This window comes from Simochromis diagramma, unplaced genomic scaffold, assembly GCF_900408965.1.
Source record: "Simochromis diagramma unplaced genomic scaffold, fSimDia1.1 OVJJ01000302.1, whole genome shotgun sequence".
In the NCBI taxonomy this organism is placed as follows: Eukaryota; Metazoa; Chordata; class Actinopteri; order Cichliformes; family Cichlidae; genus Simochromis; species Simochromis diagramma.
The window spans coordinates 7,444,272-7,464,698 of NW_024386792.1; the positions used below are offsets into that span (position 1 = coordinate 7,444,272).

The 20,427-nt window shown below is 38.3% G+C and overlaps 2 protein-coding genes across 2 annotated transcripts; both read left to right on the forward strand.

The window, feature by feature from the left end:
* The first annotated feature begins 1,817 nt into the window (after positions 1–1,817).
* enam (enamelin) lies at positions 1,818–4,402 on the forward strand. Its single transcript, XM_040024171.1, has 8 exons — positions 1,818–1,961; positions 2,152–2,228; positions 2,335–2,358; positions 2,532–2,594; positions 2,710–2,751; positions 2,890–2,910; positions 3,020–3,103; positions 3,677–4,402. Exons 2-8 carry the CDS (start codon positions 2,175–2,177, stop codon positions 4,064–4,066), a joined length of 678 nt encoding a protein of 225 aa, XP_039880105.1. The 5' UTR covers positions 1,818–1,961; positions 2,152–2,174; the 3' UTR covers positions 4,067–4,402.
* A 920-nt stretch (positions 4,403–5,322) lies between these two features.
* On the forward strand, positions 5,323–20,271 carry cnga1a (cyclic nucleotide gated channel subunit alpha 1a). The gene is made up of 9 exons (XM_040024784.1): positions 5,323–5,333; positions 5,974–6,075; positions 6,167–6,229; positions 6,467–6,604; positions 6,696–6,800; positions 7,130–7,236; positions 7,766–8,376; positions 8,478–9,391; positions 20,178–20,271. Exons 2-9 carry the CDS (start codon positions 5,996–5,998, stop codon positions 20,269–20,271), a joined length of 2,112 nt encoding a protein of 703 aa, XP_039880718.1. The 5' UTR covers positions 5,323–5,333; positions 5,974–5,995.
* Positions 20,272–20,427: the final 156 nt, after the last annotated feature.

The following is a 20,427-nucleotide window of genomic DNA, read 5'->3' on the forward strand; positions in this document are numbered from 1 at the left end:
GTACAGAAGCTCAGAAGACACACAGATATACAGACGGAAATGTTGGAACACTTTGAAAACTTGTTTTGTCGATTTTGTGGAAAAAACTTTGCAACAGGCACAGTCTTGGCTTCCTTTTTAAGTTCTCCTCCTTTATCAGCACTTATGTTTAAGATATTGTCTGAGTGGTGACAACTATCGTTCAGGAGAATACTGCAGCAGCTTCAAGGGCTTAACTATAAATTCAAGTGACTGTGAGATGAGGTTGCAGTGGCAAAGCAAAGCAACCATTGCTGCTTGTATACCTTAAGACTTGAAACTAGGGTTGAATCACTTGTCAGGAAAATGCTCACTGAAGGGAGCTGAAGGGTTGCATTTCTATAGACTTTTATAAAGCTGGAAGAGGATCTGCTTCATGCTAGTCATTGAAAAATGTTTAGAACACTTTACTCCAGTGAATTGAACGAGGTTCTTTATGACGGTTTACCTTAAGTGAGCCACACCCAGTTATGAGGTTCACTGCTATGTAGAAGCTTTGTAGAGCTTTGATGCAAGTCATGCTTTTAGATTTTTACTAAAAGTAAGTAAAAACCTAAAAAAAAAAAAAAAAGCTTTATTTCGTTCTGTTGCTTTTGATGTTGTTCTAAGAAACAAAAAGAATTAAAGAATTAATTTGTTTGTCAAAGCAACAATGTAGCCTTCTGAAACAAAGCATAGTTTGAGAGTTAAAAGTTCAATATTCCTGTTGGAACAGATGATCACATTGTAACCACATTTTTATAACTGCAGTTTTTCTTCAAAGGAGAAAACAGGAATAATCTAACTACATGGCACGATATCAACTGTTAACTTTTAAATGACTAATGAAGAGATTGTTATCTTTTGACAAAGTTGCTTAGCTCAGCAGATTTGAGGTCAGAATAGTATAGAGTTCAGCAAATTACAGACCAACTCCTTCATTATCTGATCTGGAACCTGAAAAAATAAACATAAGTGAGCTATAATGTTCAAAATCACTGTGATGAACAGCCACGCCAGTTAAAGCAAACACATTTAGTTAAACTCAGACACTATAGAAGTGGTGCTTCCCACTGGCACTTACACCCACTGTAAGTTTCAGTAGATGAAAATAATCTTTGGAATACTTGTGTGAAATGTGGTGTTCAATTGAGAAAAAATATGTAGTTGTTTAACTTAAGTCACACAATTGTTGTAATACATACAGTGTAAAATATCTCATTGCAGAGGGTATTTTACATGGGGTCAGAATTCTTTCTTAGACTAAAACAGATTATGAGAAAAATGTATGTAAAGGCTAACCAGCCTTTACATACATTTCTACACATTATCTCCTGTATGCATAATGAAACATAATGTCTGTAGTCAGTCAAAAAAAAATTTTTTTTAAAAAAATACCCCACCCTTTAAAATGCTAAGCTAAAAGAAAGAGCTGAAAAAGTGCAATACTTGAGTAGATGTTCTTATAACCTCTGTTCAAGTGAGGAGGATCAACACTGTATTTCATGTTTCTGTAGCTATCACCAGTACTTACATTATTTTTAGTAATAAGATATTGCAGATATTTAAGTTAATTTAAGTTTCCTTTTTCACTGTTTTCAAGTCAAACTAAGTAGGGACTCTCTGTCATATCATTACATGCTTATGTCTGCTTCATGGCGTCTCTCTGTTTTTTTTGGGGTTTTTTTTCAAAGTTTGGTTTTAGGGCAGTAAAGGTGGGCATGTGTGCTAAGCATACTTGTATAGCATGTAATTAACAACAACAGGGGCCTCAACCCTAGATACCTCTTTTTTTTACCTTTGACATGTAAGGATAATTCTTCAAACACATAGGTGTGCCTGTTTTACTGGATGGGACTGGCTGCTACGTGATATAGCAGTATATAAATTGCATCCATGAGGGACAAGAAGTAGACTTCTTTCTACTGAGGTACTTTTTCACAGTTTCTCTGCAGGACAACAAGGTAAGGTGACTTTACAAACAGAAACAATTTCTCATTTTTTGGGGCAACCTTGTTGTCTTCACAAATATTTTTAATATAATTTTTTTAAACTATTTCTCTCTTGATTTTCTTAAAGTGCCCCCCCCCCATTCAGCAAAGAAAATTAAGAAAAATTGAGATAAAAGTCTGGGTTGTATGTTATATTATACAGGTTTTTCTACTGAACCTGTCAAAATGAAGCAGCTTGTTCTCTTCATGTGCCTCTTGGTCTCTACTCTCGCTGCCCCTGTAAGTCTAATATTGTGTATTATTAAATCTGCCATCTGATACCATTTTAAAACACAGTTATCCACATCTAACTGTTGTTTGCTCACTTCTATTTCTGAAATTGCAGGCTCCAGCAAGCGAAAGCAGTGAGGTAAGATGGCCTTTTCAACTTTTCTGTTTTGAGTGTTGGATCCGTCTGCTATGACATGTAATGCTATGTTTTTGTCATGCCATCAGTTGGGCACTATGATCGTTGTCTGACAGACAGAGTATAATTGGCTTAATTGCACCGCATGTCTGAAGATGTCTGGTATTTATTTGCAGATTGCAGCACATGCTAATGAGGCCCTGAGGTGGATGGAGATGTACAGGCTGTACCAGCAGCAGGTAATGGGGGTTCATTGATGTTTGAAGTAAAAAAGAACTTCAGATAGACCTTCCATGAATGCTAATTTATGATTATAAATCTGTTTTAATTCCTATTATTGTTGTTTCTTTCCAGGGAATAGTCCAAAATCCCTTCATTCCCTCTGCTAATTCTCCTGTAAGTTTACTCTTGTTAGCCTCTTACAGGAGCTTAGTGGTGGATTTTTGTGAAAACTAAAAATAAGCATATTTGGCATGATTGCTGAAGTTTGTGTGTTACTTATTTGCAATCTGACATAAAATTATGTTCTTTTAGGCTGTCTTAGCTGGGGCCACTGTGAGCATACACACAGCACTGTGACATTGCATATACACATTTATTTCCTGTTATATATATTATTATTATTATTACAAATAATAATATAGGCTATATACATTTAATATAGGTGGATGCAGCACCAGCCCAACCTGCTGATGTCCCTCCTCCAGCTCCCGTCCCTGTTGGAGATGCTTCAGAAGAGGAGACAGAGGTGCTCAGGCATCATAGTTTCATGCTGAACTGTATATTGATTGTTATTGAGAAATTCATGTGTACATTTTCTTCCCTGTTTAGAGAAATATTTACTAATATTTGCTCATATCTTGTTTATTCACAACAACTACTTCTCTGTCCACAATGGATTGGTTTAAGAATAGCCTAAGTGTAGAGCTAAAAACAAACTGGGAAAAACTTGTAATGCATGTAGAACAAACACATTCCATTGTAGAATAAATTGAGGCTTTTCTCAATTTTCCTCAGAGACCTGAATAAATAAATTTAGGCTAAATTGACAACAGCGGTAGACGCTACGTGCAAACACTGTTAAAACAGAGAGCTAGAACAAGAAAAGGACACATTCAGGACAGACGACACTCTGACGGGTGTAACAAGCCAAAGAAACATAGACTGTTACACATTTTGCTGGAGCATTAGTTCAAACAATAACTTTAAATATGACAGCGTCACAAGCATAAACCCTGAACATGAAGCAGCTAACTTCAAAAATTCATCATTTTTTGTCAACATATATATGACATGATTTTTTCCCATTTCTTTGGCACAGGATGGTAACCCTGCCACCAAAGCTGCAGGACGCGCCCTGCTGAACTCTGATGAGGTAGAGGAGGCCGAGGAGGTGGAAGCAGCTGAGGCCGACCCAGCCATGGTTGAAGCAGAGCCTTCAGCAAACCCTGCAGCGGTAGAGCCAGCTGTAGTTGACGTCCCCATAGATGTTGCTCCAGTTGATGATGCTGCTGCTGTGGATGTACCTCCTGTTGATGTAGTTCCTGTTGACAGTGCCCCAGCAGCCCCTGAGGTGGCCGTTGATCCAGCTGCCCCTGCCACCGCCGATATACTTGCTGCTGCTGATGTCCCAGCTGAGGTTGACGCCCGTGCCACTGATGTCGGTGAGGCTAACATGACAGGAGGGCCAGCAGATCCCACTGCACTGTAATCTGCCTCTCATCACCAGCAAATATGGCTCTGTTAGCAAATGGAACAAAAGCTGAAAATAGATACAGGTGATGTAGTTAAAAGAGACTAAAAAAATTAATTGGGAAAAAATTGAACACTTTGTAAAGAGAATAACCAAAATGTGTTTTCAGACCTAATCTAAAAAGGGTTTTTTTGTTTGTGGTTTCTCTCTTTTTCTGTAGTTCTGTAATTGAAAGTTTATTCTTACTCATCAACACATTGTATAAATGGTTGAGGATTATCTTATGTTTTATTGTTTTGCTGTACTGTCCACAGTATTAAACCATTAAAGTGCCAAAAAATAACATATCAGTATTTTGTGTACACGATCTTTATCTTGTTGTGTGCCACTGTTACCTCAACAGTGTTTCCTTCTAGTCAATGTTCCCCTGAGTTTCATCAGTGACATAAACACATCAAAATCACACAATGTCATCTCCATTTATACTTATTTCAACACTAAACCAAAACAAATTAAAGGACATTAAACTCCTGCAAAGATGCTTCAGCTCAAATGCAAACTGTGAAATTTGCTGTCATAAAACTGCAAACACCACATCAGCCAACAGGGAGAGCCACTGAACCACAGGATTTCTACAGTATGCTCCTGTACACGTTATTCACCGATAGAGGTTCTGCTTTGATTTCACACGAGACATTATTGTTCTTTTATGCCTGATCTGGAATCTGTTCTACTGGACATGATCTAATAGGATTAAAGGAGGATATGGAGGAGAGTGCTGACTGAGCAGGAGTAGTGTGTGTGTGTGTGTGTTAGAGTGCGTGTAAGCGTGTGTGTGTGCAAGCAGACTAAATCCTCTGTTCCGCAAATGATCAGGAAAATTATAGCTTGTTGCTGAATTTTAAAAACAATGTCAACACATAATGGTTTTCAGTGTTGTGGATCCTGAGTAGGAGGTTAACTGAGGCCTGTCGAAACTTCACTTAAATGTATCTCATCTCCCGCTGGAGTGGATAAGCAGGGAGGATGATTGACTTTGCCTCCACTCTCCTCAGACAAGTCTAATCCCCAAATCCTCATCAGGGTCACTGAGACTCTATGACACAGTTAGATGGACTCAGTACCTACAGGTGTTAGTTGCCTAGCTACATGTTGTTATACATTATTAAATAGCATTCAGTGATTGATGATACAATAAATCTGTGGATACCGTGAGTGTCTAAGTTCTAGGAAAGTACACAACTAAAGGGAAATGGACTTTAAATTACATTAAGGATCGGAAAAGGTAAGTTTAGTCACACGATACTGTAAGTTCTTTTTGTAGCATCATCTACGTGTATGGCTAAATAATTCATTTAGACCTGTAAAACAATGTGCTTACCAGCTGAGACTGACACTACAAATGCAATAGTAACATTGGATATAAGTGACACATGATGCAGATGAAGACAGTAAAATCTTTTTTTTTAATGGATTGATTTATTCATATATATATATATATATATATATATATATATATATATATAAAAACTGAATTAAACTTTATATATTTATAAATATATATATATATATTTACATATGTAAGAATTGTATGTATTTAGTTATTCATTCATTCAGGCATTAATCATTTATATGTTTATTTGTTGTCTCAGTAAACAAGTTTTGACAGCACAACACATTTCTGCTTCCATGGGTTGCTCTTGTTTGTAAAAAGAAAACATCAAATCAAATCAAATCAAAAAGTTCCTATGATAAATCAAAAAGCAGATATATTTTTCAGTTTTTTTCTTTTAAAGCTAGGTGATCAAACAACTGCCAAAATATGTCCAGTTTCAGTTTAAAATATGTGTAAACCAATTTAGAACCCAACAGCACTTAAATTCTAGTCTGAAGTTGTCATCCTGAAAAATATTTTATTGCTGCAGAGTATACTACAGTTCTGCTGCAATGGCCACTACCACCCAGGCCTTGCTCACCTCGCCACCTTATGTTCCACCTCACTTTACCAGTGACAGTGACGATGACATGTGAGCAAAACTTAAATATAAATACACAAAGAATAATAATGACAAAAAGCAAAGATTTGTCAGTTAATAAAATGTGCTGTGTTTGTTTCAGAAGTTCACCTCAATCAACGCCTCTTCATATAGGCAACACGAACAATAACAACAACAATGAAGAGTAAGTACATTTTGGAGTCATGAAAAAAGTAAAGGCTTAGATTCCTGTAATCATGTTAAACATGTTGCATTAATCATTTTTTTCAGAGAGAAAAAGAAAAAAAGGAAAAAGGAGAAGAAGGAAAAGAAGGAAAAGAAAGAGTATTGATTTTTATCTCTTCACCTTTTAGGAAATGTTACTATGTTATTAAGGATAACCGGTGCTCAGTATTCTCTAATTTATTATTGCACATTACAGAAAAAAGGAGAAGGAGAAGAAGGAGGAGGAAGAAAAAGAAAAAGAAAAGGAGAAAGAAAAAGAAAAAGAAAAAGAAAAAGAAAAGGAGAAAGAAAAAGAAAAACAAAAAGAGAAAGACAAGAGCAAGGACAAAGATAAGTAAGTACATAATTTACAGAAACTTCAAAATAAATTTATGTGTTGTATGATTTTGAGTATTTATTTTACACTTTCATTCTTTCCTCCACAGGCCAGCAGAAATATTTGTCATTAATCCTGCTGGAAATTTGTATTACAACTGGCTGTTTATCATTACGCTTCCAGTGATGTATAATTGGACCATGATCATAGCCAGGTGACCTTGATAAATCAGTCATTCTTCCATCACTAAAGGTCAAATATTTACATGATTTCATTTGGTTGTTTGTTTTTAATATCCTACTTCATTAAAACTACTTTTAGTTACAGTTTGCTTTCATGCACAGAAATAGTTTTTTTTTTTTGTTTTTTTTTTAAAGTGAGAAGTTGTGTTTTTTAACATTGTATTATCTTTTTTTCTGTTAGTACAGATTACTGGGTTAATGGGGTGTGACAGTAGCACAACAGGACATAGTGCTGAGATATTCAACATTGTTAATTTACAAACCACCCTCACTGCTGGTGGTCGTCTTCTCTTGCAAACAGGGCTTGCTTTGAGGAGTTGCAGCATGACTACATAATTTACTGGGTTATTCTGGACTACACCTCAGACCTTATCTACCTGGCTGATATGTTCTTCAGGGCCAGAACAGGTGAAAGACTAACCTTACCATTCTGCAGAAATATTTTCAAAATGTGATATAGTTTTCCTTAAAGCACTAATTAGACTTACACAGATGAAATGAGTGGCCAGTGATGTCATCGTTTTTCCTGGTCATGTTATATGTAAGTGATGGTGTGGTTCTGTCTCTCTACTGCAGCACAGCAATCAACTATCATCCAGCAAGACTCAAAATGGAAATTTGTACTGCTGAAGCCTTCAGCTGAATTCATGTTAGAAAACATCCCTTTCTAACATGAATTTCCTTTCTGGATATAATTTTTGTATTCTGATCAACAGGAAAAAAAAGACTTGTTGAAACTGCTTTACTATAAGATATCTAGAGCATTATTTACACCACCAACTACAAATCTTAAAGCTGCTAATAATTACAGTTTGAACAGTGATCCTGTGTGCAATTAAAAGGTGATTGTTGCAGTAGAAGGGAACATTTAATTCCATATAGTATTTAAGAATACAATGTCCCTGTAAATGGTAAACACTATGTCTTTCAACTGCAGGTTACCTTGAACAAGGCCTACTAGTGAAAGATAAGAAGCTGCTTTTGGATCGATACATCAGCAGCTTTCAGTTTCGTCTCGATGTTCTCTCCATGCTGCCCACTGACATCTTCTACTTCGTCCTTGGCATCGACTACCCAGAGATCCGCATAAACAAGCTTCTGAGGATTGGGCGCATGATGGAGTTCTTTACCAAAACAGAGACTAAAACCAACTACCCCAACATCTTCCGTATTGGAAACCTTATCATGTACATCCTTATTATCATCCACTGGAATGCCTGCTGGTATTTCTCTTTTTCCAAATCTATTGGATTTGGTGCTGATGACTGGGTTTACCCTGCTCTGGATGATCCTGAGGAGCCTGAGTTTGGACAGCCCATGAGGAAGTATGCTTTCAGCCTGTACTGGTCCACACTGACTCTGACAACTATTGGAGAAACCCCACCACCAGCTTTGGACTCGGAATTTCTCTTCCATGTTGTGGACTTTTTAGTTGGAGTCCTAATCTTTGCCACCATTGTGGGAAACATTGCCACCATGATCTCCAACATGAATGCAGCCCAAGCCCAGTTCCAGGCCCGCATTGACAACATTAAGCAGTACATGCAGGTAAATAAACATTGATCAAAAAAGTCTAGATCAAAAGACGTAGTAAAATAATCTAGTCTTTAAATATTATTTTAATCCTCTTGCTTTCTTTTCATTTGCAGGTTCGAAAGGTTAGTAAGGACCTAGAGTTGCGAGTCATCAAGTGGTTTGACTATCTGTGGAATAATGGCAAGGCACAGGATGAAAGAGAAGTGCTGAGGTATCTCCCAGACAAGCTAAAAGCAGAAATAGCCATCCAAGTCCACATGGAGACACTAAAGAAAGTTCGGATTTTTGCAGACTGTGAGGCAGGCCTGCTGATTGAGCTGGTGCTCAAACTCCGGCCACAGGTGTTCAGCCCTGGAGATTACATCTGTAAGAAAGGCGACATTGGTCGTGAGATGTATATTATCAAAGATGGAAAACTGGCAGTCGTTGCCGATGATGGTGTGACACAATTTGTTGTACTCGGAAGCGGCAGCTATTTTGGTGAGATTAGTATTCTTAATATTAAAGGTAGCAAAGCGGGTAACAGGCGGACCGCCAACATTCGCAGCATTGGATACTCAGAGCTCTTCTGCCTTTCCAAGGATGACCTGATGGAATCACTGTCAGAGTATCCAGATGCCAAAGGCATGCTTGAGGATAAGGGTCGGCAGATCCTGATGAAAGATGGTCTTATAGACTTGGATCCAGCTAACATCAAACCTGAGCAAAAAGAGCTGGAGGAGAAGGTAAACAAATTGTATGGTACCATGGAGCTGATGCAAGTCAAGCTGAAGAAGATCGTACGAAATAACGAAAATGCAGACAAAACTCTAAAACATCGTATTATAGATCTTGAGCGCTTAACTGGAGAGGAGGTAGAAGAAGATGAGGAAGAAGGAGAAGATAAAAAGGAAGAGAAAGAGGGGGGTGGGGAGAAAAGGGAAGAGGAAAAGATAGAAGAAGAGAAAAAGGAAGAAGGGGGAAAAGTAGAAGAAGGGGAAAAGGAAGAAGAGGAAAAGATTGAGATGACAAAAGAAGATGAAGAAAAGCAGGAAGAGGAAAAAACAGATGAAGGAGGAGATGAAGAAAGAAAAGATGAAGATACCAAAGAAGAGAAGGAAGAACAGAAAAAATAAACAATAATTTATGTAATGCACCGAGCTCTTTTTTTTATATAGCTACAATAGAATGCTTATCATAATGAAGTGGACTTTGTACTTTAATGATTCAGTAATAATATAAAAGACAACATATGAAACACTATAGATGGACTGAAATACCTACTCTAAGTTGTCCTTAAAAGGTGTTGCTATTCTATATGTGTAATAAAATTAACATATTATACAAAATCTTTTCCCATTTTTATATTCTCATTCAATTAAACATTGGGCAGACAAACACACTATGAGCAGCAATACTCGGGTAGGCTGTAGCACTAAAAGACACTTGTTTGGTGCTAAGGGGCTCAAAGTGTCAAATTTTGACCCTACCATCTAAATGTTGGATAAGAAATTGAGACATATTAGATCAGAAATCATTTTTACAATCTTCTATTGTCAAAATTTGTTGAGCTGTGTAAATTGTAACATCAGTTTCCTGTTCTTAGCAGACATGAGTTGCGCCTTTTTGCGGCCTTCTGCTGTTTTAGCCAGATGGGCTAAAGCAGCAGATGCTCCTCTGCATACCTTCACTGTAATGAGTGGTTATTTTAGTCACTGTTATCTTCCTATCAACCTGAAGCAGCAGGGGCAACATATTTTTGCCCAGAGAACTGCGGCTCATAGGTGTTTTCTTTTTTTCTTCCCCATCCTAAAGCTCTTTTTGAGCTTCATCTTTGGTCATCTTGACCATATCAACATGCCTAAATGTTTTGTGTTTTTGGCACATTGATGGGTGATGAAATATTTGCTTTAACAAGTTGTTCAGCAGCTCTTCCCAAGAGAACAACTGATGAGAGTATCTGTTTGCCTGGGGATGGTAACTGATAAGAATTTAACGATTCCGATTGCATCACTGATTCAATTCCTTATTGATTCTCATTGGGTTCTCATTGACTCTGCCTTGAGAGTCACCATCATCACAAGCCAACATATCAAAGGTATTACATTGATCCAAATTATTTGTGTGCTGTGTGGTCAAATGTTTGTGAATGTTGGAAGTATTTCCCCTCTTTGCTGTGATTGATGTTGGGGTCATTACTCAAAAAAACATATTACACATTTTTCTGTAATAAAGTACACTTAATTACATACTTAATTACTTCCAGGCAAAAATAATTTGTTACATTTAGTAAATGATTGTCTTGACATGAAACACATTGTCTTATATTTACCATTTAACAATATAAAACCCATAGGCTACATTCTCATACACCAACACAAATCCCTATCCTGTGGACACACATATGATCTTTCCTTTAGTATTTAGGGATAATAAAAAAAGACAACAGCACAATAGGCTGTATAGGCTCGAAAGCCTACTACCAATTAAGCATATTAGGTGATGTGCATCTCTGTAATGAGAAGGGGTGTGGTCTAATGACATCAACATCCTATATCAGGTGTGCATAATTATTAGGCAACGTCCTTTCCTTTGGCAAAATGGGTCAAAAGAAGGACTTGACAGGCTCAGAAAAGTCAAAAATAGTGAGATATCTTGCAGAGGGATGCAGCAGTCTCAAAATTGCAAAGCTTCTGAAGCGTGATCATCGAACAATCAAGCGTTTCATTCAAAATAGTCAACAGGGTCGCAAGAAGCGTGTGGAAAAACCAAGGCGCAAAATAACTGCCCATGAACTGTGAAAAAGTCAAGCGTGCAGCTGCCAAGATGCCACTTGCCACCAGTTTGGCCATATTTCAGAGCTGCAACATCACTGGAGTGCCCAAAAGCACAAGGTGTGCAATACTCAGAGACATGGCCAAGGTAAGAAAGGCTGAAAGACGACCACCACTGAACAAGACACACAAGCTGAAACGTCAAGACTGGGCCAAGAAATATCTCAAGACTGATTTTTCTAAGGTTTTATGGACTGATGAAATGAGAGTGAGTCTTGATGGGCCCGTGGCTGGATTGGTAAAAGGCAGAGAGCTCCAGTCCGACTCAGACGCCAGCAAGGTGGAGGTGGAGTACTGGTTTGGGCTGGTATCATTAAAGATGAGCTTGTGGGGCCTTTTCGGGTTGAGGATGGAGTCAAGCTCAACTCCCAGTCCTACTGCCAGTTTCTGGAAGACACCTTCTTCAAGCAGTGGTACAGGAAGAAGTCTGCATCCTTCAAGAAAAACATGATTTTCATGCAGGACAATGCTCCATCACACGCGTCCAAGTACTCCACAGCGTGGCTGGCAAGAAAGGGTATAAAAGAAGAAAAACTAATGACATGGCCACCTTGTTCACCTGATCTGAACCCCATTGAGAACCTGTGGTCCATCATCAAATGTGAGATTTACAAGGAGGGAAAACAGTACACCTCTCTGAACAGTGTCTGGGAGGCTGTGGTTGCTGCTGCACGCAATGTTGATGGTGAACAGATCAAAACACTGACAGAATCCATGGATGGCAGGCTTTTGAGTGTCCTTGCAAAGAAAGGTGGCTATATTGGTCGCTGATTTGTTTTTGTTTTGTTTTTGAATGTCAGAAATGTATATTTGTGAATGTGGAGATGTTATATTGGTTTCACTGGTAAAATAAATAATTGAAATGGGTATATATTTGTTTTTTGTTAAGTTGCCTAATAATTATGCACAGTAATAGTCACCTGCACACACAGATATCCCCCTAAAATAGCTAAAACTAAAAACAAACTGAAAACTACTTCCAAAAACATTCAGCTTTCATATTAATGAGTTTTTTGGGTTCATTGAGACCATGGTTGTTGTTCAGTAATAAAATTATTCCTCAAAAATACAACTTGCCTAATAATTCTGCACTCCCTGTAGAGGCCCAGGCACTGGCCCTTTTTGATGGAGTCACAAACTTAAAAATTCTGGAACCTCAAGTCAAATCTCTTTCATATAAATGATTTGAGGCTAATTTAAAACTATCATTCAGTGACCTGAAATGGTGTATGACTTTGCTAATAGCACTAGGAATGATAATTAAAAACGTTATTTGCAGAGAGAGGAATCATAGTTTAATAATGGCCAACATGGCTCAGTTTTTTCAGTTCTTTATTTAATGTTTCTTGTGGGGAGGGAAACAGAACAAACAACCCAATATCATGGCAAAGAGTGTATCAGACACGCCACTTCAATGTGTACATGTCACACTTTGCCTTTCCAAAGCTTGAAATGAATATACATGCAGAAGTTGCACTTCCAGCAGGAGGAGGTAATATATTTAAAGCCAAGAAGTTAGTAGTGACCAAGGGAGGTATGAAGTACATTCCAGGGTCCTCTTACAAATGATTAAGATAGGTATGTATTTACATGTAAATGTATTAGCAATGTCTCTTCGACATAAAATATCTCCCTCTTTTGGTACTGTAGCTTACTGGAACTTCTGCATGCAGGTCCATTTCACACTTTGGAGAGGCAAAGCGATACATACACACATTGGACTGGCACGTTACATTACATATTTGGCTGTTATACTGGGTTAATACAAGAGACATATATATATATATATGTATATATATGTATAATATTAATTTACCACTGATGCAGAGTGATGTACATACGCATAGCGAGTAAAACAATAGCAAACAGTGATTACTGTGTCAGCCATTCATATAAGTAAACAATAAGCGGCTCATTATAAAAGACCCTTAGGTATTTTATGAATAGGTACATGGAAATTCTTGTATGGATTCACTGCTGTTAGGAATTGGACCGGTGGTTAATTTAAGTATGTGGGATAGCCTTAACCAAGTAGTGTTGGTTCTTAAATCTAACCAAACAGCACATGAAGCAAGTGAACATAAAGTCTAAAAGAATGGAGTCAAATTGAAGTCAAGAAGGGTGAGAGTTGCCTCCTTTTTGGTTTCACATACTGTTGTTTCAACAGTGTTCTTTATAATTCTTATTATAAATGCTAGTAATTATTTAACAATTAAAGAAAATTTTCATGTTAGTCATACACTATGTAAATAATTGAGCTTATTTTCCATTTCATTGTGTTCAAATATTAATACTGCAGTGAAGATTACTGCAAAAAGTGGAGCCTATGGTGTCACTAAATTGATATTCCTGGTAGTCTGTTTTTCTCCTCAAGTGAAACAGGAAGAGCTGGAAATAAAAATCTAAAATGTAACAAAAACATTCAGTCATACAATGAAGGTACTTTGTATGAAATCACATAGCTGTCTTCAAGAGTGAAGGGACATTTGTGAACCCTGATTTTTTTCAAAAAATAACATAGAGAAATCTCTTGTTTCACATCAAAAGGACCTAATTCTTTTTCACTCATCAGCACGTTATTACTATTGCACTTCACCTGAAAATAAATGAACCGTTTTAGATCAAAGTAAGACATCTGAGAGTACAAAAATAAATGCCACACACTCGGGTCCCCAAATAGAGTGTGAAAGCAGCCAGGCATGTGACTATTGATCATCCTTTGTGCTGTTCTCTCAGTGCTGCTGAACGTATGGCACTAGCAAAGAGTTTGTGAGCTCTCATGTGTAAATCAGTGATAAAGCCAAACCAAGAAGAAAAGCAACTCATTTGTGATAACTCACAAGGATGAATGAGTTACACAGAGGACTGTAATTTGTTGGCGCTTGTATAATTAACAAGGTGCATTCTGAGAGAAGAACATCTTGGTACTGATTAATGAAGAGATGACAGCAGGTTCATTGCACTGTACTTCAGATGGTAGCAATTTAGTGTTTAATTAAAAGTCCATTTTCTAAATATCGTCTCTCAATAAGACAGAATAAACAGATATGCATTCAAAGGTTTATGAAGTCAAGCCTATCTCTATTGTTATGCAGATTCACTTTTGGATTCTATAATGTGTCAAAAGCACCAAAACCCAATTAATGTGTTTCAACTTTATTCTTTTTTTTTATTGATTATTCTTTTCTTCCAACTGTATAAGATAAAGGTCTAATCATCTGTTAGTTTACTCAGATTGCACAGAGTGTATATTTGTTAATAATTTGAATCATTTTGGATAAGGATAAGTGTAAGATAATGGGGAATTTCAGTTTTTACTTTATAATTTGTTTAGCATAAGATTTACAGTTAAATTGTATTTTCTTTCCTTATTTCATTTTTACGTACTGTTCCTTTAATACATGGTAACTGTGCACGGGGGGAGCGTTCGCGACTGGCAGTGTGGAGTAACGGGGCTTTAACTAGCTGTGGAGTCAAACAGTTTTCTTACCGTGTTTGCAGTGTACAGGAACATTCAAACGGATTATTTCAAGACTGTGGAAATAAATGTTTGCCTGATTGTTTTTCAACTACAAGCAGATTATGTTCAACTGCACAAAGACAAGCGTATGGCCCGACTACCAGCTAGTGCTTCTGCGGTATTACCACCAATTAAATGACAGTCAGAAGAAGAGATGGCACAGTGTGTTTATTTTATCCCTGTGTTTAAAAATGAGGGAAGATGAGCATAATTGGATAGAAAACTACTTATGAAGATAGTGGTAACATTATTTATTAATATTTACCGTCCTGATCTAAATGAAATTTTGAAAGGTTTAGGTTGAACGCAAAAGCAGATAACAGGAAAGTCTTTGTTTTTATCTGGAAGTGCTAATGAACATTATTGGCTAGGCTGAGAAATACTAAGTGCTGGATGGCAAGGTGAGAGGCTAGGGGTTTTGGGTTACTGTTGAGCAGAGGGGTTTTCTTGCACATAGGAACAACAGATAATTTAACTGGTAACCAGGCAAATATTTTTTTGCTTATCTACAGCAAAAATGTTAAGTTAAGGGACAGTTTTTTTGTGTTGTTCTGTAAGGATCTGGTCAGGTGATTACTCCAGAAAACACTTGAAAGACTAGGAAACAACTTTATTAGCAGAACAGCGTGTTTCGGCTTGTGGCCTTCATCTTGACCATTACAAAATACCAAACATCGTTCTGTAAGGACAATAATAATAATAATAATAATGGATTGCATTTATATAGCACTTTTCGAGACCCTCAAAGCGCTTTACAATACCACTATTCATTCACTCACATATTCATACACCGGTGGAGGCAAGCTACAGTTGTAGCCACAGCTGCCCTGGGGCAGACTGACAGAATCAGAATCAGAAAGACTTTATTTATCCCCAAGGGGCAATTAACATACAACAGAGCAGCATAACGTTGAAGATAAGAACAATAAGAACAAGCAATAAGAGTGAGATAATAAATACACAGAATATACAGTATACACAGTTTTAAAATTACACAGTTTAAAACTAAAGTGACTGAAAGGTGAATAAATAACTGTGAGTGACTAAGAGTGAAAAAAGTGTCGGTAGTATAAAAAGAGTGTGGGGCAGTTTATGTTTCTGGTGTGGGAAATGGTCTTATCTGCTGGAGTTAAAAAGCAAAGAGTGGCTTTGGGGACAAAGGTAGCTCTCCCCCTCTCAGTCCTGCAGGAAATGCAGCGGAGGCGTCGCCCGGAGGGGAGCCATTGAAATGCAGAGTGAAGAATGTGAGAGGGGTCGATGATGATTTTGGCTGCCTGTCTAAGGGCCTGTTGGCTGAAAACCTGTGCCAGTTCTGAGGGAGTGGAACCAGCAGGTAATGAAGAAGGTCATGATGCTTTCCAGGAAGGCATAGTAAAAAGTCATCATGATGGGTGTGCTGACTCCAAAGGAGTTGAGTTTCCGTATAGCCGTTGGTGGCACCTCCTGAGAGTCTCCTCTGTGTTGGCAGAGAATTTCAGGAGGTTGTCAAAGATGGTTCCCAGGTATTTGTACTCCTCGGCCATCGGCCCCTCTGGCCAAAACCAGTAGGCGGTAGGTGAAGTGTCTTGCCCAAGGACACAACGACCAAGACAGACAGAGCTGGGGATCTTAAACTAAACAAATATTTAGTTTAAGCCAAACCTGGTCTCTAATGGTGTGAGTGTCTAGAGCAGGGGTCGGCAACCCTAGGCACAAGGGTTAACTGATGGCACGACCATAGCTGGACTGGCCATCGGGCATTTGCTTGGTGGCCCGATGATTTTTTTTTAATTTTTGTTGTAACGATGTAAACAATGAAAGGTGGTGGATTGGCCAGATGCTGGCCGGTGTGTAAAAATAACTCAGTTGTTTGGTAGTGGCTATCGCGGAGCTTCCACAGATTCAGTAACATTAGCAAGTGGTGGAGGCCAGCAGGTGGATGAGAGAAAGGGAGGCAGGAGGAAGAGAGACCTGAGCGTCAGGTGAACTGAACTTCAGGTAAGAAGTTATGACCTGCAGTCTATCTGGGTCAGATATAAACCAAGTTGAGGTGGGGTTTATTTTCGTTGTGCTGACTTTTTACAGTCAGTTACGTCAGTTGCAATAACTCCTACTGCGTACTAGCTAGCATGACGGAGTTTCTATACAGCTGGGTCGGTGCTGTGATGTTACTGATAGTGAACTTTATTTTATTCATAAGGTTAGTTAGTAGAGTTGCCAACCATCCCGTATAAAGACGGAATCGTCCCGCATTCAGAGAAATTATTACACATTTCGTGTTGAGCTGAGAGGGGACGCAGTTTGTCCCGGACTTCATCTAGAATGAAAAAAGACACAAAGGTGGAGTTATTCTGTTGTTATGCTGCACAGCTGCCTCTTCTTCTCTGATTCTCTCCCTCTCTCTCTCCTGTTGCTACTTTAATCATGAAACTGATCAATGATCAGCTGATCGGCTTTTCTCTCTTGTTTGTTTATCGTCCACTTTGCGCCAGAAAGAGGAAACCAGTGGATGTCGCGCTAAACAACAGCAGCATGTTTAAGCTTGATCAGCTGTTAGAATTTATTTCATATTACTTTCTAGTATCAGCTGATGTTTGCTGGAGCCACAGCTGTAAACCTGCTGGTCATGATATCGGTTTGGTTATCTGGTGAGAGGGAAACATGAAGATGAAACCAGGAGATGTCCTTACTGAATCATCAGAGCTGAACAGGTGATGGAGAAACAGGTTTACATGAATGAGTTAAAGGGAAGTTATGAACTGTTTCTGAGAGACAAATAACACCAGGATCCTTTTCTAAGTAGCTGACAGCTGGTAACTGTGCAGGGGCGGCTCTAGCAAAGTTTTGCCAGGGGGCCAAGGGGGGCATTAACAGGGAAAGGGGGGCACAAAGAAATACTTTCTTATTTTCATTTAAAATGTCTAGCTGTTATTAAATAATTATCTGAAGCTTACAACCAAAGTTTTTATCTGATGTAAAATGTATAGAAATCATGCATATACCAACAAGACTGCGTACGTCACTGTCACAACAGCGTTTGTTTTCATTCAAAGGCTATATGGCTTTAATACCTGGTGGGCCGGTCTTTAGTCAAGCCCGGGCTGTTTTTTTTGTCCTAGTCCAGCCCTGGGCACGACACGCAGTGAATTAATCTGAGAGGGTGCATCAAAAAATAAATGGCCGGGCCAGCAGTGCACATCACAAATCAGCTCGCATAGACACATTAGTTGTGCCCCTTCTTAATGATGGTATCTTAGCTAACAACCCCAACTACCAGATTCAACTTGTAATTGGCTAAAAATAACTTAGCCTACTGGTGAGAAGGACGTTGTTAGCTTTCCACAATCTGACACGTCAAAAGCTTCAGGAGCTTTCCGCTCAGCACAGCATCAGCACCACGGAAATACACGGATACATCCGTAGACTCGAGACACAATGCATTTTTTAAAAATGTTATTTATAAGATTTTAAGTTCAAAGTTACATAACGTCACACCAGACAAAGGACATAAGATTCAAAAACAATAACATTTAAGCACAGAAAAGAAAAAAAAAAAGAAAAACCAGAAACCAAACACACAACAACAAAAAACAAACAAACAGGAAAACAGGAAAGAAAAGGGAAAAAAATTAAATAAATAAAAAATTAATTAATAAATTAAAAAAAATAAAAAATTAAAAAAATAAAAAAATACACCAGTTAGCCAGTACAAATCAAAAGTTCAAAAGAAACACCATTGTTCAAAGAAGATGATCTGCTGTGTGAGTTTAGACAGGGCAACAAGAGTTCACCAAGACCAAAAGATGTGGGAAACAAGTCCAGGAAGGAATCAGGGTCCGGCAGAAGTGCAGTTTCACACAAACACAAATTGCAGTCAAATGGGTTAAAGTTTATGTTGAATTCCCATTAATATGATTGAGAAAAGGGCCCCAGATTTTGACAAACTTAAAATGGGTGTCAGCCAAACGATAACAAACCTCTTCAATATACAAACAAGCAATCATCTCATGTAGCCAAACCCTGAACAATGGAGGAGATGGTGATTTCCAGGCTCTAAGAATAAGTCTTTTAGCTACAATCATGCCAAACATTAAGGCTCTCTGAAGAGGATGTCTGAGTGCCAATGAGGTTAGGGAGACACAATGCGTTTTTGGGACTTTCAGGTGTATGGACCAATGTTTTATTTTCTGATCAAACCAGAAATCTTTAATGAGCAGCTAGATTTGTCTCGCATTAACTGGCTGAGTTAATGCCAGTTAATGCAACATCGAAGCAGCTGGTATCCACAGCTGTGCGTGTTCATGGAGGTTGCATTTTCACCTGCTGGACATCACTACCTGACAAGTTTAACTGTCTTCAGAACATTGCAGAGGCCTTATTGACAGTATTTGGCTCTAATATCTGTGTTAGCACATTTTCTCCTACACGAAGCGTGTCCTCAGGTAGCCGTCTGAATGCTGGAGTGCTGAGTGGGAGACCAGAGATGACATTAACATGTGTGTCTCTGTATTAACAGACATGCCATATTGGCTTAGTTTATTTTTCTTATCATTGTTGTGAGGACACCATAAATAGCATTTGTATTTTCTGTTGTACAGTCCATTTGCTGTTATGAAGTTCTTGTTGTGGATAAAATGTGTCTTTTTTGTTTATATTGTGTAACTGTTCATATAGAGCATTATTAAATTTATTGCTAAAGCAATCATATGGCACACTGACTTCTGAGGAAATTTTAAATGGCACTCGCCATCAGAAAGGTTGCCTACCCCTGGTCTAGAGGCTCTTAGCAGTGGGAATGGTGGAAAGAATATTTTTATAACTCATCCAACTGGATAACCAAGTTAGGCACACAGTTGCTTTGACTGACAAGTGTCCTAGTGACTGTCAAAATTAACGCGTTAACGCAAATTAATGCGCCATCATGGTCAATGTGATAAAAAAAAATTTAACGCAATTAATGCATCTGGAGTGTAGAATGACTCAAAATCCCTGAAATGTTTCTGTCAATGCATTTTGGGCAGTTTTTGCAAGTAGAGTTACCTTTGCACATGGGCAAATGGGCAGTTGATCAGGTAGTGCGTATATTTTCCCTTTTTTCTCGAGTCTGTTTGCTCATGCAAAATTAAATGCGATTAATATAGAATACAAATAAATGATATTTAATCGTGATTAATCAAAATTAATCCACTGTAACCCTGTAACGTTTTAATTGTTTGACAGCACTCATTTATATTATATATTAGTGTATACTTACCTATTAGTATATAGGTTTTTTAAAAAGTTGTATTTCACAGGAGAGAACCTGTGTTAAAAGATTGAAGAAAACTATTCATTCATATTCATATTCATATTTTTTAAATCACTAGTCCTGGCACAAGCAACTGGATCTGCATAGGCTAGGCCTGTTAGGCGTTGGCGGTTAGACTCCGATTGCCCGCCTCGGCAGGTGTTCCATGCTTGTGTATTGGCAGGTATGTGTGGGTGTGTGCGTGTGGATACAGGTGTGTCTGGGAGCACCTGTTTACAGGCATCTTCAGGCCCGGATTGGAGTCTTTGCCATCTCCAGGCCTGGCCAGGTGGCTGGCCACACCTTAAAAAAATGATCACACACCTGCAGCTGATCAAACATCGTCGGGGGAGCTACAAAGCAGTGTGGCTGAGAGCTCCTCGACACTGGATCGTTTTGTGACTTCCCGTCAGTTCTCAGTAAATGTGCGAAGTAAGTGCCAGTCTGCCGTTATGTAAAGGTAC